Source organism: Coffea arabica, chromosome 1e (genome assembly GCF_036785885.1).
Source record: "Coffea arabica cultivar ET-39 chromosome 1e, Coffea Arabica ET-39 HiFi, whole genome shotgun sequence".
In the NCBI taxonomy this organism is placed as follows: domain Eukaryota; kingdom Viridiplantae; phylum Streptophyta; class Magnoliopsida; order Gentianales; family Rubiaceae; genus Coffea; species Coffea arabica.
The window spans coordinates 49,721,079-49,738,401 of NC_092311.1; the positions used below are offsets into that span (position 1 = coordinate 49,721,079).

General features: G+C 38.6%; 2 protein-coding genes across 2 annotated transcripts; one reads left to right on the forward strand and one right to left on the reverse strand.

Moving 5' to 3' along the window:
• The first annotated feature begins 42 nt into the window (after nt 1-42).
• Nucleotides 43-4,219, forward strand: LOC113711317 (protein PMR5). The gene is made up of 5 exons (XM_027234482.2): nt 43-516; nt 670-841; nt 991-1,169; nt 1,344-1,502; nt 3,327-4,219. The coding sequence occupies exons 1-5, from the start codon at nt 176-178 to the stop codon at nt 3,655-3,657; spliced, it is 1,182 nt and encodes a 393-aa protein (XP_027090283.1). The 5' UTR covers nt 43-175; the 3' UTR covers nt 3,658-4,219.
• Nucleotides 4,220-5,363: 1,144 nt separating this feature from the next.
• On the reverse strand, nt 5,364-9,511 carry LOC113711332 (asparagine synthetase [glutamine-hydrolyzing]). Its single transcript, XM_027234497.2, has 13 exons — nt 9,070-9,511; nt 8,316-8,454; nt 8,098-8,193; nt 7,871-8,012; nt 7,579-7,769; nt 7,273-7,434; nt 7,108-7,188; nt 6,767-6,988; nt 6,546-6,680; nt 6,384-6,464; nt 6,207-6,293; nt 6,007-6,114; nt 5,364-5,885 (listed from the first exon to the last, which is right to left on the reverse strand). The coding sequence occupies exons 1-13, from the start codon at nt 9,147-9,149 to the stop codon at nt 5,640-5,642; spliced, it is 1,770 nt and encodes a 589-aa protein (XP_027090298.2). The 5' UTR covers nt 9,150-9,511; the 3' UTR covers nt 5,364-5,639.
• Between the last annotated feature and the right edge of the window lie 7,812 nt (nt 9,512-17,323).

Consider the following 17,323-nt stretch of genomic DNA (forward strand, 5'->3'; position numbering starts at 1 on the left):
CCAACCCCCGTCCCCTTTTTATATTGAAACATTTCTGGAAAACAACACCAGTAAAAAGTACCCCCAACTCCCTCCAAAAACTTCCCTCCTTATTCTCTCCCACTGTTTCTTGATTTCTTCTTTAGTAAGCAGTACTTACAAAGACTTCCTATCTTTCTAGCTAAAGCTTTATGCCATGGCTCTTCTGTACTCAAAATCTGCTTCATTTTTGGCTTGTATCTTCTGCTTCACTACAATTCTATGCCTAAACCTGCTGCAATTTGACAGTGCCTCGGCAGTCTTGTTAGTGGGTTTGAGGAATCAGCACAGTCACCCTCACCATAGAAGGCCAATGCTCCAAGCCAACCAGAGGTCATGCTCCTTGTTTGTGGGCTCCTGGGTTCGTGATGATACTTATCCTTTTTATCCATCTTCTTGTCCCATCATCGACCCTGAATTCAACTGTCAAGCGTATGGCCGACCCGACTCTGATTATCTCAAATTTCGTTGGAAACCAGCCAACTGTGATCCTCCCAGGTACTAACAATCATACTTCTAGTTCACTGTGATTAAAAAAGTTACTGTCTTGATAATATTCTCGTCATGTTGTATTACTGTTTCCGAATTCGTTCCTTGTGTTGCTGGTGTATTCCCTGAAATAGAAGTAACCTTTGTTCGAACCGGTGCTAGGTTCAACGGGCTGGAATTTCTGATAAAAATGAAAGGGAAGACTGTCATGTTTGTGGGCGATTCACTGGGACGCAACCAATGGCAATCTCTAATTTGCATGATTTCAGCTGGGGTCCCAAGTTCCCCAACGCAATATCAGAGGGGTGACCCTCTGTCAACCTTCAAATTCTCGGTAAGCCCATCCCATAATGGATCAAAAATATATCTTTTTTTTTTCTTTTATCCAAGCAATAATTGCGATTCAGTTTCTATTGTGGGGGTCTTTGCGAAAGAAACAGAGCTTTGAGACCGGTAACTAAAATGGGCTCGCTCTGTTTGCAGGAATATGGTGTGTCCGTGTCGTTTTACAGAGCACCATATTTGGTGGACATAGACACGGTGCAAGGCAAGAGAGTGCTGAGATTGGATGACATAAGAGGAAATGGTAATGCGTGGAGGGGAGTGGATGTGCTGTCATTTAACACAGGTCACTGGTGGTCTCACAGAGGAGCTCTTCAAGGGTCAGAACATTTGATACTTAATTATTACTAGTGTTTGGAATTAATGCCTTTTCCCTTTCAAGAATAAACAAAAATTGAATTGGTCTGTTTCTTCTAGCTGCATTTTTAAGACCAATAATAAATGAGGACGATAATGATGATGGCTGTTTGCAATTGGGAAATGATTCTGTATAGGTGGGACTATATGGAGTCAGGTGGAAGCTTGTATCGAGACATGGATCGCTTGGATGCATTGGAGCAAGGTCTGAGAACGTGGGCCAGATGGGTTGATGCAAATATTGATGCTAGTAGAACCAGGGTCTTCTTTCAGAGTATCTCGCCTACGCATTACAAGTATGTTTTTCCCACATTAAATTATATTTCCACCTTCATCTTCTTTGTACTAGTAATTATTATTGTTCGACGACAGCCAGCTTGATTGCAACAACTCTTTTCTTAGTATTATGGGTACTGAATTCAAAGGCAAGAGTTAGTAGTGTTAAAAGAGTCCAGACTGCTGTTTCATTGCCATCGGGTGCCTCGTGAGTCTGATAGCTGTAATCACTAACTGTTACTTTTGTGGTGCAAGTTGGACTAGTATGAAATGAAGCTGAATTATTGGGCACTGGGACCTTACCGTCCCTTTAGGCCTTTTCCAACCTTGACCAATATTTCAGTCGAAAGTTCCTTTCCCATGCATCTGTCAAAGTCTTGACCGTTGGGCCAAATTTTAAAGTTAAATTGTAGTAATGATTTAAGTTCACCTAATGAAGTCTGGTAAATTAACTTGTGCTTCGGTCTAATAGTAGAATAGAGTCCTGACATCAAGAGACTGTAACCATGTCATTTTTAGCTTTTGATTGGTCTTGTTTTGCGAATGTGGAGCTGAATCAGTAGTGTTTGTAGAGTCCAGTTGAAATGGTATGTTTTAGTGTTTGTAGTTTCACTTTGTAAGTACATCGAATCATCGATGCTGGCACATTTTCTTGTTACAAAAAATGTTCACATGTCTATGTCGAAATCCGTGTGGTTGTGGTTCGTGAAGTTGTCGGTTGTCGATGATGAAGGGTGGCTTGTTTTCCTGTTCCTTTCCACCTGTGAACAATAGTAGTGGAGCATGTAATGTAATGGTATTAAATATTTAGGCAAATCCAGCTATATGTGAGGTCATGCCAATTCCTACTTGCTGCATTTTTTTTTATATACATATATATATATATATTTTTCCCCTCGAGTCACTTAGCTGAAAAAAGGTAATGTGTAGAGAACTACTTGTCAGGTGCTTCATATGTAAGACCAACCTCACCTTGTTAGTGGCCCTTCTTTTTTTCTTTTTTTTTTTTTAACGAAGCTCACAACCCAAAATCCTTCTAAATTTAGCATTGTGGATGTATAAATGCGCTTTTAGGACGATATGCCTGATTTGACTTTCTTTGAGATCAATAGATATAATTGAAAATGCCAGCTGTTTAGATATATGTAGCATACACAAAACACTAATGAAAGTGTCCCATGGAATTATTCGGTCCTTTTCCGCCGATACAATAAATAGAAATTGGGACATACGTTAATATAGATGGAATTCAGGTGTTAATGTTTTAGAAAAGTCATATTAAGTAGGGAAATTCTATGGTGTGAAATAGGGTAATGGTTGTCGGTTTGTGCATTGCCATAATAGGTTGGGTGTGATTTGGGCGTACTAGCAAGAACTAGAGCGCTTGTTAGAAAAACCCCGCGAATACTTTTGCATCCAAAATTAACAGAATGATGTGAATTTTTTTGCCGAAAAAATAATAATAATGAAATCACTGAATCAGTTGACTGGATGTGGACAGAAAATTTCACTCACTGAAATTGCTGGTGCCACAGCTCAACAAACTGGGTATAACTTGGCTTGGAATGGTACCGTGGAGTGTACTTGAACCACTTTTGTAGGGAAGGAAGCTCTTGGGAAAATGTGTGTACATCTTGGGATAACTTCTTTTTTTCCCAGATTCTCATGAATAGTGGTAAAATCTGTAAATTTAGTTCCTTGCCATGCAGTTAATTCAAAGTAATGCAACTACATTGGTTGATACAAGTGTCGTCACTTTCTTCATAGCTGTTCTTCATGTGGATCGCGGTACATAGAAGAAAATCTGGTAGCTAGTACTGATTGTTGAGTATTTATGGTGGCAGCCCCAGTGAGTGGAGCACAGGTTCAGCAACAGCAGCCAAGAGTTGTTATGGTGAAACATCCCCAATGACAGGGACAACCTATCCAGGAACCTACCCGGATCAAATGACTGTTATAAAGACAGTGATGAGCGACATGAACTACCCTCCATTTTTGCTTGATATTACTTTGCTCTCAGCAATGAGGAAAGACGCTCACCCTTCCATTTACAGTGGTGATCTCACCCCTGAGGAGAAAGCCAATCCTGACCATTCTGCTGATTGTAGCCATTGGTGCCTGCCTGGCTTGCCTGATACTTGGAATCAACTATTCTACACTGCCATGTTCTTCTGAACTCATTTTAGGCCTTTCTGTTCACCCTTTCCGTTCGGATTTCATTTTTTTGTCTTTTTCAGTTGTCCTTTCTCTGTAGGTGTTGATGCAATATTATACCCCAGGAAAGCTGAGGCTAAGAAATCTCCTCTCCTCCTTGCAACATACAGTGCATTTAATTAGGTGGTTGGACTGAAAGGATATGAACATATATTTAATGATTCTGTATATTTAAAAACAAGTCTTACCTCTGCAGCAGAACGAATGTAGAAAAGTGTGTTGAATTTCATATGACTGGCATGGTAGCCCAATATGAATCTGGATTATCCTGGATGCCGACTTCTTAGTGATCATTGCCTGCATAAAGGAGGCATTCATCATCGAGGAGCCCATCATCAACACCAATCCATCAACGTTTTAGCTTCGTGTGTGATTGTACTCTTCACGTGGTTGAGCTGCTTTTATAGAGGATATGGTGGATGTTACCCATCCTTGCAACATTACTATGTACCATGATGGCTTCGGCCTCCATTTGGAATAAAGAAAAGGCAGCAGTCCCTCAGGATGGATGAAATGATTGAAAGAGAGTTGCAAAGGTGAATGAAACACCAAGAAACATGAATATGACATGCTCCTCCCATTCGCTCCAAGAATACTCTATTTGCTTTTCCTTTTTGTTACATGTACCTCTTCATGGCTTTTCTGCACTGCCGTTTACTTTTCAGTTAATTTGAATGTGCACAGAGGAAGAAGCAAGATTAGATGCAGTTGATAAATCCAGCGCCGAAAGCCTCATGAAAGTCATTCCACATTCTTTAAATTCTTTCTACTCTGGCTATGGAAGCTCCATCAATTCAGTGGCTATTATACCTTCAGTTCCCGTACATTTGAAGTTTGAGAAAACACCACCTTAATCTGCGATCAACTTTTCAACTTCATACAGTACCAAACCCGTTAATGAGCTGGTTTCTGTATTCAAAAGTTAACATTGAATAGATTTTGTAAAACTGCTTTATATGCTCCTTAAACATGACATGACAGTGAATTTGTTTTCACTGTCCATTCATCTGCATAAGCTAATTTCAAAATCAAAAGAACATGAAGAGAGGTTTATATTATTCCAAAGTAGTACTCATTAGAAAACGATACTCTTGAAAAAGCACTCGAGCAACATAAAAATGTTGTGTCGAATTCATTTATTACTCCTGGAAGGATGGAGTGAAGTCCAAGTTCGGATAGACTTGAACCAGCCACTATCTGAGATACAATACAAGCACAAGGAGCTCTTCTTTTCCATGCTTATATTTTGCTCCCTCCCCTTTTGTACCAGACCGTACTTTTCATTTTGAAATGTCCTAAAATACTTGTCATTTTACTAAGTCAAAGTTATTTTTTATCTCTTTTTTCAATGTTATTCCCACCTCTATTTATATCTAATACTAAATTCAAATTTAAAATTTAAATTTTTGAGGATATGTTTGAAAATAAATCCGCTAACATCACTATGAATTCACTATTTTTAAAAAGTTGAAATCCTGAAATGCTTCGTAGGGAGTACTACTTTCTCTAGCCTCATTAGTCATTAGGTTGAGTTGTGCGGGAGGGGGAGGAGGGAGTTGCACACTACTTTCCTGCGTTTGAATGTCTACAATAATGTAGAACAAAGTACAAACAAAATGGGGAAAAAAAAAAGAAAAGAAAAGAAAAGTAGAAGTACTTGGTGCGGGTAGCCAAAACAGAAGAAATAGATTACAAAACATAGGTTACAACACAAAACTTGCTGCTTGAACCATCGCACCACAGCTCCGTGCACAACTTAAAAGCTATCCCCTAAACTGTTGCGCCACAGGACTGTATCAAGATTTTCATAGTGCCAAATGGCTTTATTCAACTTTACAATCCTAATAGTAATAGTAACTTCTTTCATACAGCAGGGCACTAAAAACTCATCCTGCATATTCTAACACGACCACAAACAAGCAGTTATATTCTTATTCGAAATGTTAGCTCTGGATTGTGAGCTCCTTTGCGGGTATTCCAACCATGCGTGGAACGTCGTCAATCATCGTAGGTGCCAAATTTCCATTAGCAACTGATGGAAGAAGCTTCTCGTAAGCTGAATTATGCACCCCGACAGCAGCCCTGCCCGAAGGATCAAGGTTCTCTGACCATGAAGCATCCCATTCAATAGCTTTTGCTGTACTGCATGCCACACTTGGCCCGCCAGGAACAGTAAGGCTTGCTGAATTCTGCACAAAATGGAACAGAGGAAAGACGCAGAGTTTAAGTTCATTTCTGTATCAAAATGACTAGTTACTCTTCAAAGCTCTTTTTTTTTTTTTTTTTTTTTTTTTAAATCTGAAAAGCTACCTGGGGGAAGGACCTCTCAAAAATTGTTCGGTAGTAGTATGCTTCCTTTGTGGTTGGGGTATTGTGGGGGAAGATGTGTTCAGCATTAAGCATCATCTTGTCGGTAACCTGAATGCACAATAGCCCACTAAATTAACCACTAGACCTGGACATAAACCAATTTCATACTGGACAAGCCAAAAGACAAGCGCACTACATACGTGCAGCTCAGCATGGGCTTTAAGGCCATCAATCCAACTATAACCTACGCCATCACTGAATTGCTCTTTCTGCCTGTACAGAATATGCTGCAGTAGATAAAAATAGCCTAGGTGAGTGGGAGGTAAACATTGGTGAGAATCCACGGACAAAATATTGGAAAATTGTAAACTTTAGACCTTGGGGAGATAGGGGTGCTCCTCATCATCAAAAGCTCTCCTAAGAATCCACTTCTCAATACGCCCCTCCCCTAGTTTAATCTGAAGTGGAAGGACAAATTCAGAAAGGCATTTAATTAAATTAAAACCAGTATCCAAGATGCTCATTATTTGCTGTCATACCATCTTCGACTCAGGGTCGATGCTCATGGCGACATTAATGAATTCTTTGTCCAGGAATGGAACACGAGCTTCTACACCCCAAGCAGATGTTGCCTTGTTTGCCCTCAAGCAATCATACTGGTGAAGGGCCTTAATCTGAACACATGCAGAAGTGAACAATTACTTCTACTTTGCTTTGATTCAAAACTTTAGGCAGCTGGCAAGCAAATATGTGGTCGTACCTTGCGACATGTCTCTCGGTGGAACTCTTCCTTGTTTGGTGCTTTATGAAAGTACAGATAACCACCAAATATCTCATCAGAGCCTTCACCAGATATGACCATCTTAACTCCCAGAGACTTAATCTTCCGCGACATGAGGAACATAGGCGTGCTTGCTCTGATTGTGGTCACATCATAAGTCTCGACGTGGTGAATAACATCTTCAATTGCATCGATACCATCCTTTACGGTGACAGGAAGCATGTCATCAATTAAAGCAGGAAATGAGGATAAATTGTTTCATGAAGAGAAACAGACAGCAAAGTTGAGCGCGGGTCAAAATGCAATATTTGTATAAATACCTGAACAGTGAAGTGAAATTCATGATGTACAGTACCCAAATAATCAGAAACTTCTTTTGCAGCCTTCAAATCTGGAGATCCCTGTTTAATAAAGCAAGAATGATTTTCGACCATCAAGGACTAAAAGTATTGAGATTTTCCCTTAGTGGAAGTGCGGGAGCTGACCTCTAGACCAACACAGAAGGAATGAAGCTGTGCTCCCCATTGCTTGGCGGCCTTTGTACCAGCCAAGTAACGAGCAGTGATAGCAGCGACCAATGACGAATCAAGCCCTCCAGACAGCAGAACCCCAAAAGGCACATCAGTCATCAATCTTTTTATCACGGCCTGCATTCATTTCCGTAGCAAGGGATATCATGCTTGATCGTTTTACGCGTTCAAGACAGTCCATGAGGGAAATTTTTCTGATATTACTTTGATTAAGCATGTACTTCTCAAACGAGGAACAAATATACTACAGTCAAATCTTACATTTTCAAATGCACGCCTCAGAACGAGGGGCTCATAAGGAGTTGATGGAATAGCCTCAGAAAACCACGGAGGATTGTACCATCTTCGGAGGCCACCATTCTTGCTGGAATACAAGTGCCCTGGTGGAAAGACCTCAAAATGTTCGCAATCATCATGCAAACCTTTCAATTCTGATGAAATCCAAACAGAACCTGAAGACAAACAGAAAAAAAAATCTCTCATCTGTATAAGTAATTCCAAAAGTAGGCTAATCTATAGCTGATAATTCATTCAAGAAGCTACCCAAACTTACCGTCAAGCCCCCAGCCAATGTACAGGGAAGTGATTCCAATGGCATCCCGGGCAACAATAAAGCTGTTGTCACGGGTATCCAGCAGAACAAAAGAAAACATTCCATCCAGCATGTCCACAAAATTTTCTCCATGCTCTTCATACTGACCGAAAAAAAAAAAAAAAAATTTTGAGTCAACGGTTTTAACATCAGAAGGAAAACAACAAAACCAAAATATTGATGCTTACAAGATGTGCAATAACATCACAATCGCTGCCAGTTCTGAACTTGTGATTAGGCAAACTCTTCCGCAGCTGCTCGTGATTGTAGATCTCTCCATTCACCTGAATTTTTATACACGTGACATGCCCCCAGTGTTAAATGAATCTCTTATGCTAATTTCAAAACAAAAAAGAAAAAAGAATATAGAGAATAATTAATCAGAAACCTGAAGCAATTAACTCACAGTTACAACGATCCTTTTGTCTTCATTGAACAGAGGTTGATCACCCGAGGCGGGATCAATGATTGCTAGGCGCTGGTGAGCCAGATAAAAGTCACCGTGCTGATATAATCCACTCCAATCAGGACCCCGATGCTTCAGTCTGTTTTTAGTGTCACGATTGCAGTTAAAATTTCAAGGGTCCTCCAGGAAATCAAATGAAACTAAATTTTCATCTCGATTAATCCATGAAGCGAGTTCTTCATTAAATTGACAGGACAGAAGGTAAAATACTAATCATGATTTGGGATTTTATTTAAGAGAATTGGAGCCCGGATGGATGCTAGTTACTTCAGGTAAAGCGTACAAGAAAAATAACCACGCTCGCTGATTAGTCACACGACAACCAAATGCAACAACGAAACAGACAAAAGGCTAGCGGATGGTTCGAGCAAATAAATAAAGTTAGGTCCCACGTTGGAAAATTATAAAAGATTAACCAATCATAATGAACTAGGAGCACCCTGTGTCTGGTTTTCACATCCCCAGTTGACGGGGTCGGAGATTCCCATGATTACGACGTCTCCTCCATTTACATCCGCAGTTAAGGTCAGTCTAACATCGCTCAGTAGTCGCACGCATTTTTATGATCAACTCAGTATTAAAATTTAAAACACGATACCGTTGAAAGGAAAACTGTGACACATAAAAGCTTAACGTCAAAATTAAAGGGGGGAAATAAAAAAAAAAAAAAAAAAAAAAGAGGATAAAGAATTGCCTGCGAGAGAGCTCGAGGACGCGAACCCTTTTGGCCTGAGAATCATCAGAACAACCCAAAACTGCTAATATTCCGCACATGATTTTTAGTGATCTATTGCAGTCCTCTTTTTTTTTATATATATTTTTTCCCTGTTTCTGTTTATTTGCTGAGTTTTAGTGGAAGGATAAGTCTATAACCAGGACTAGCTGAAAATTAAAAGTTGAACTGGCAATATAGATAGATGGATGGGTGCAGGGGATAGATTCTGAGGGTGGATAACGTCAGGAAATTGGATAAAAATACAAAAAGTAGTAGTGTTAAAAGAAAGAAAGAAAGAAAGATGAAAAAGGAGAGATATTTAGGGAGGTGTAACGTGAAACGAGCAGAGAAAGTTTATGAAGTGAGAATGGCGGAGAGGGAAAAATGAGTTTTAACTTTAAACTTGGAACGAGTTTTCTGTGAAGAACCCCCGTTAGAATAGCGTACGTATTTATAGCAGTCTGGAGGCTCAAGTTGACGATCGCAGATAGATAAATAAATATTTAATTTTTTTTTAAGAAATAAAAAAATAAAAAAAAACGTATGCGGCGACGTTTCATCGCTAGTCTCTAACAGATGTAGAATCTCAAAAGCTCGAGCACCTCGGGTATATTCCGGGACCACGCTGATCTCGCCACGTGCATTGTCATCCTTCGTCGACGATGTCCCTTTCCTTCTTCTTCTTTTTTTTCATTTCCTTCTTTTTTGTGTTTTTTAAGTTTGAGGGAAGGGTTTATCCGCTTAGAATTCTACGGATCGCTGAGTCAGCAACAATTATTTTGTTACTTTCTCCCGCTAGAAATCAGAAATGCACTGCGCCATTAATCAATAATCTATCTGTATCAGTATTAGCCATTGGGTTAAGACAGGCCAAAAGTCTTGTGCAAATTATACGGTGATCTTCTTCGAACGGAGGGCGGGTTTACGTGGCGACAAGGAAGACTTTGGGAGTCTAAAACAAGGCAAAGGTTTTCATTGGCTAGTTGGGGGCTTGTCAATGCTGTCATGTGCATCGCGTATAATCCAAAGTCCAGCGATGAATTTGCAATGGTGGCATCCGATTAATTACCAAAGCCCCAAGATTAAAATTTAAAAAAAAAAAAAAAAAAAGTGGCCATTGATGGTACACCCACTTTGAAAACAAATTTTTTTTTTGTTCGGAACTTTGAAAACATTTTTAAGTCTTCATTTTGCCTGTTCCTTGTTAGTGTCTTTCTTATGTCACTTGGTTATATCTTCTGCCACAATGATCGAAATGACATCGAAGCACTTGTGTAGCAATGGATGACGAAAAGATAGCACTAACCTTTGTGTTTTGCATTGAGCATTTGTTGCCTCCAATTGAGCTACTTATTGGCGTCCGTCTAGATTTCCAACAGCCGTTCTCTTTTCAATACCTTATTCGTTTTGGTGATTCCCAAGCGTTAATCTTTGTTGTTCTCTTCTCCATCTTAAAATTGTCTAGTCCATTACTGGGGTGCCATTTGAATAGAGTTAAAATCGAATAGTGTACTTCTCTGAATTTGAACTCGATCTCGTTAAGCTTTCAGAAGTCGAGTTCGACTTCAATTTACATTCCTCGAGTTTGAGTTCAATCAATGTGTTAATAGAGTATAATTGAGTTCACCTAATAAACATCAATATTTTGCATATAATTCAAACAAAATATGTAATCAACACTCCCAATTCTCAACAATAAACATAAAAGATTATATATATATATATATGGGTTTAGAAATATAATACTCGACCTCGGTTCATAAGTATTTTTGAGTAGTTCAGATTCGACTCGAACTCGGTAAATATCTAGTTCGAGTCAAGTAATTGATGGAGCTACTTGCAAGTTCGAGTCAAGTAGTTCGGTCAACTTGTAGTCCTAAACCAGTCTATATACTACAGAGTGTGATCTCGATCAATATGATTGACAAGTGGAATGCTTTTATGAAAAGAAAAAATGGTTGAATTTCCGTGAGCAAAATAGGAATGCGAGACACCTTACGAACCGCTCTTTAGCAACTAATTTGTGTAAATCGAGGGTTATTTTATCTCTTTATCTGTATATCTTAACTTAAGTAGTTGTACTACTTGATTTTTAAACGCCTTCGCATGGCAGATGCAGTGATTTGAACAATCCTTTCCGGGAATTCCAACTAGAAGAAAATATTTCAGCATCAATCTTTCTCTTTTGTATCACTTTGTCTACTTTCTTAAATCTACGACAAGTAGTAGGCGACATTTGCCAATTGCCATGAAAAGTACGGTAACGTACATCATTCGCTAATCCGGTGAAAATGCCAGATGATACACTACTATTTCAACCGGTAAAGGAACCATTCTGATTCTGCAAGGAGAATCACATCATACTCTTGTGCCTTCTTCGTTTCTAGATTTCTGTTGCGTCACCGTAATATAGGCTCGAAACCCTATCAAAGTCGCCTTCTAAACGTTATTTTCTATTAAGCTCATAACATTATTGTTATTAACTCATTAATTCGCACCGCAAAAGAGAGAGGGGGAAAATAAAATTTGTAAAATGTCTCTTTCTAATAATGGAAAACGCACTAAAATCAGATGCAGGCAGTTGGTTCCTCTTGGCTCTTTAATAGTGCAAATGCATGTAGTTATTACTGACGTATGCTAGTCATTTGTGATCCAAATTCATTGATCCGGTTTTGGCATCCATAATGGTTTCTTTTTCTTCTTCTTTTTTTTTTTTTTTCCTTTTAAGAATGATAAGAATGAAGAAAGGAGGAGGAATTGGGCAGTCAAAATTGAAATCTCAATGTAAAACGAGAAAATAGGCTCCCTTGGTTGGTTGGTCGGCCAGGGGCAACAACAGTGATCACCAAAAGTTTTCAGAATTCATCGAAGTCTTGCTATCATTTCCTTCAATAGCCAGTAGCCACGGCACATAATTTTTGGGAACATCATAATAGTTCCATTTTCCAAGTTTACTGTCCCTACCAGAACTTTTATGACGTGAGCGTCTTCATATCTGATAATAGAGGCCAGCTAGTTTATTGTGTAAATTACTGCATAATTGCCAAGATTCTTTTGTCTCTTTCTTAGGCTAGGAATAGAATATCATGCCAAAGAATATTCAAATACGTGCATATCCGTCGCCGATTCTATTGAAATACATAACACAGATAATATAATAGTTTAAGGATTAAAAAATATATATATTGCTGTCATCCCCGTATGTACACCAAAAAGAAACGGCAAAAGGCTTACACCTGCAGCGACACTTGCGTCCTTCGTTTATTAATCTTTTGGAGTAGAAACTCTTAAACATAACAATAAAAGGAAAAAAGGTATAATCTTTTTAAAATATTAGTTCAGATGGACTGGCCTTGTGCATAATTGATTGGATGAATCCTGCCTCAGCAACTATGCATGCCTTCTTGCTCCTCCAGTCCCGTGTCCATCCAACCCAATTGCTTTTCTAGATAAAATTATTGCAGAGCTTCCTTTTCTTTTTTTTTTTGGGCGCCGGGGGTATAAAGGTTTTACAAATCATTCATTAACGGAATTCTCATATAGACAATCGGATTCGACTACGTCAATGGAGTTCTCACATCGACAGTCGGATTCGACCACATCAACGGAGTTCTCACATCAACAGTCGGATTTGAACATACCAATTTTTATAATAAAAAAAAATAATTCGTATTTACCACTTGAGCGATTGAGTTGACTTATATTAACAATTATCGTAGAATTTAAATCGTGACAAACAAGTTCTATCATCACATACATACAAGGCCATTTTCTATTACGTGTCTTTAAGCCACAAAATAAAAAGAGGGGATGGATTCACAATAAAAGTTAATTTCATATACCTTATCAAGGTTGAATATATGATGCGTATGTAAAATTTGAAATTCAAATGTCAATTTAAATTAATTATCATATGTTTAACGATGTCAATACTAAGCATATACAGTTTGATACACCAACATGGAGGTCGAACACAAAATACCCCTAGAAAAGTCAAATTATAAAATGTCATGCGTTGATCCCTTTGACCGAGTTAGAGCTGCAAAATCTGAAGCTCGTAACATCTATATTCCCGTGTCCATCCATTCTCGGCTAGAGCGGTTAGTGTTTTGAATGCGGGAGGCATGACATATAATACCAAACAAGCAAAGGATTTCATGTCGTAAAACCTCAAAATTGCATGCAAGCTAAAATCAACCTAAAAAGTAAAAAAACTAAAAAGAGTAGGCCTTATCCAGATCCAAACTGGTTGGATTGGACGGATCAATGTCGGACACCTGTCTTCCGCCTGCAGCACAAAAACAAAATACACGGGCACATCTCCGTCCCACAAGGACCAATGGCTTAACACGACAGCATAGATATCCACTCACGTTTCAAGTAAGAGGGAACAACGTGACATTAACGATACTCATTGGATTTTTTATTTTTTTTTGGGTTTGAATGAAATTGTTCACCTGTGACGATCGAGAGAGGCTGGACGCGATAATTGCACTGATGCTCATCTTTTCTTGTCTGTGGAAAAACCGTTCTTCTTTAACCTATTGTATTCATGCCTATCTTCATCAAATGTGGGAGTTGACGACGGTACACATTCATTCAAAGTCCGGACGTGGAAGGATAGAAAACGTTTTATCACCAAGGTCCGTTAAAGCTGGGGCTTGGCTGTGAAGGACAAGTGTTGCAACATGAATGGGCAGTACACCGGGGCTTGCTTCCTTCAATTGTCGGACACCGCTGATTATTAATCACATCAAGCACCTATCACAGAAGGAAACGAAAAGGAGAAGGAGAGAAGACTTTTTTAAGTTACTGTGGGGGTTAGATTTATTTGTAAAAATATTCTTACTTTCTGTATGAAAATGTAAGGAAATAAAAAAAAAAAAAAAGGAGAAGGAGAGAAGGCAAGTCAAAGCTCTTGTGACATGAAGTTTAGTTTAATACTACTAACTACTACGTACTACTACAAGCTACAATCACATTACTTAAGACTTTGTTTACAGTCCGGCATATTTTAAGAATTGTCTTGAAAACATCTCCTCTTAATTTGTGTTGGGGTATGCAAGCAAAAGGCTCAATTAGTTATGCAATCGCTGTCTAATTTATAGATTGTTAACAATTGATGCGGCGATTTTGAACGGTTGAACGAGTGTAATAACATCTTTGGCTGGCTCATATTAATAGAGAGGACCACAAAGCTCTGTCTCCTTTTCATTCTGTCTCGTTTCGTTTTAAATATGAAATTGATGAGAAGGGACCATACCCAACATTTCATTTCAACGCTCTTTGGCGAGCGTTTTAGGTGACATTCAAATTTATGCACCGTGCGTGTAGTTATCTTAAGACATATACTAATACTCTACTCACATGATCATTTGCTGTTAAACTATTTTATTATTATTATTATTATTATTATTATTATTGAGAGGGGTTAAGCAGTTACATTCATGAAAGCAAATTTCTTACGGCGTCCCTTCGAGTTTATGCGCCCGAGTGATGTCTGTATGGACACCATGGTTTCAGCATGGGATGACTGACTCTCCTAAAATAATCAATAATTAATCCACTTGTTGGTTGTAAACCCAAAATAACTGCTGCAGTCCACATGCTGTGGGTCGCGGTGGCGTGCGGCGACACGGTTAAGTTGCGTGCAAAAGTCCAGACCGTAACATTAAATTAAAGCCATTTGTTTTCCTGAATATGGATAGAATCACCTCCTTTTGTGGGGCATTAGATAAGACCTTGAGATGTTGATGTGAAATCCTACCCCACCCCACTCGTTAACTTTTAGTTCAGGAATCTCCTTGCTACTGCTACGACCCGGCTCTGCAAATATCAAAAAAATGGTGCAAGAATTGAAAGAATGGACATGGCCCCTCGGGCGCAGATCGACTGGCTATGAGATAACTTTATTAGGTCTCAGGTCATGTGGTTGATTCTGGCTCTTCTACCGTCTCGTGTATTCTTCAGGAAGGACACTCCCTGTGTTGACAAAAAATAAAATAAAATTGAAAGAATGGACATGCGAGCTACGCCACAGTTGGAGAGAAGGGAATAAATGCCCAGACTTCATAAGCAGAAATGGGGGTGGAAGAACCTCCGGAAGCAATCAGAAAAGCTGCTCAGGGGTGACTGAACCCCAACTTGCTTTGTGTAATTCTTTTTTTTTTTTTTTTTTTTGGGGTCATGGGATGCTGAGGAAGTGTGAGATCAGTCCAATCAGACTTCTCATGAGACGTTTGTTTGTGGTAAGTTCACTCTCATGGGACTGTTTGAATCAGACGTCTCACGCTTGGGACGGTTCGTTTGTGATAAGTAATTCGTTGATGAATAGGACAAATTGTTTCGTGCGGATTGAAAGGGGAGAAGCCTGAATTGATTCTTCTTAATTGGAAGGTCTCTAACGTCTTTCATAGTAGGTTTTTTTAAGGCAACTGTAGTAGAAAAGAGGCTACTCGAATATTCGAGCACCACCGACGGTTCTTATCAATTCTCGGTATTAATCCAAACGGGCTCTAAGATTTTCTTTTGCAAGTTTAGAGTCAAAGAATTCTACGGGACAACGAAAGAAGAAGCCGTGGAGTATTCTGCCGTATTATTCCATCCTTTGCATATCTCTAAATGGCGTCATCTATGAATCTACTCCGCTTTTGAGTCAGAGTTCAAATCCTGCCTATTCATCCGTATGTGGATGGCTTAATTGGGCTTGATTATTTGTCACTTTTTTGGGCCACAATAGCTTATGACTAAAAATTAATGGGTTCATGATAGGCCGCGCCTGTCTATTCTCGCCTTGGCAATTGGTGCATTACGTTATTTTAAGAAAGGCAAAGAAAAATGGTCTCTTTCTTTCGTTTTAGATTCAACATTAACTTGACGTTGAACACATAGGTTTTGCAGAATTTGATATTTGCCTAGGGGCCAAGCCACTGTAAGCTGACGCCATAGTGCCACTCTCCGTTCTAAATTGATAGGTATCTCTCGTTCAAGTTAATGCTTAACTGTACATTCTAATCCCTTCGTCCCATTGAAAATGTCATTTTTTTCATTTTAGAATATTCCAAATCATTTGTCATGTTAGAAAAGTTAAAACATCTTTTAGCCTCTCTTTGCAATATAACCATTCTTTTTAATCATATACATGTTATCATTTAAATTTAAATTTTAAATTTTTGAGCGTAAAATAAAAAAGAGAAGCACAAACATCACAATCAAATCACTATTATTAAAAAATTGGATTCCCGAAACATGACTAAATAATTGTGACGGAGGAAGTACTAGTTTAAACAAAAGAACCCGAATCATATGTACTTATATTTTATGTCCTCAGATTAAGTCAAGACGGAGCATCGGACCTCAAAGTGTAATTGATACCACTATCTTTTTAGTGGAATGAGCGTTGGTGTTTCGCCTGTCCAAGCCCACTTTGATCTGTTCCTGATGTGCCACCACTTTGATAACTGGCCTGCTTTGTGTACCTTTGGTGTTTTAACAAACGTTTGAGTCCATTTTGCTTTTGCCTATCATACAATCCTAAAACAAGAAAGATTACTATCTTTGTAACGGGTTTAAGCCATCTTAAGGACAAGAAAGAAGACCCAACAAGTTCTGCAAAACCTAATTCATTGTACTAATCCTTGCAACTTAATTCGTATGGTACCACGTCTCTGATAATATCAAGCAACAAGAATGATCAGCTATATAACTACAGTCCTCCCCTGATGAGTGTTTTATTTCTTTTCCCCCTTTCGTTACGGCTACTAGGTGCTAACCATGTATCCAACACTATTCCTAAATTCTCTATCACTACTAAATTCAAAGCAATGTATGATTCCAAAATTTCCACGAACACAATACTAATTTGATTAGTAGTATTTGCACGAAGAATAGTAGATCTAGAAAGATGGCTGGACGTGTAAGAGCGGTAGAATTCTAACACTTAACTAACTCAGACCCGGTTTAATAACTCAGTTCAGCATATAAATTTAATGGATTCAGATCTTAATATATTCAGACCGTTTGATAATCAAAAATTGAACATCTAAATTAATTAAGTGACACTAAATTTTCTAGACAAAATTTGCTCTCAAAATTAAGTGATAAGATATTCACTTATCACTGAATATAACATACACTCAGATGTATTAGATTTAATACTTAACAATTCATTAATTTAATGGATTCAAATTTCAAATTTTAATTTTATTAAACGCACCCTTACAATTCTAACACT

What these genes read in the sequence shown, in the direction of transcription:
- LOC113711317 (XM_027234482.2), top strand. Translation starts at nt 176, where the DNA reads ATGGCTCTTCTGTACTCAAAATCTGCTTCATTTTTGGCTTGTATCTTC. An exon ending in CACAGAGGAGCTCTTCAAGG is followed by an intron (nt 1,170 to 1,343) that starts GTCAGAACATTT and finishes GATTCTGTATAG; the next exon opens with GTGGGACTATATGGAGTCAG. An exon ending in ATCTCGCCTACGCATTACAA is followed by an intron (nt 1,503 to 3,326) that starts GTATGTTTTTCC and finishes TTATGGTGGCAG; the next exon opens with CCCCAGTGAGTGGAGCACAG.
- LOC113711332 (XM_027234497.2), bottom strand. Translation starts at nt 9,149, where the DNA reads ATGTGCGGAATATTAGCAGTTTTGGGTTGTTCTGATGATTCTCAGGCC. An exon ending in CCTTCTGTGTTGGTCTAGAG is followed by an intron (nt 7,189 to 7,272) that starts GTCAGCTCCCGC and finishes TTTATTAAACAG; the next exon opens with GGATCTCCAGATTTGAAGGC. An exon ending in AATTTCACTTCACTGTTCAG is followed by an intron (nt 6,989 to 7,107) that starts GTATTTATACAA and finishes GTCACCGTAAAG; the next exon opens with GATGGTATCGATGCAATTGA.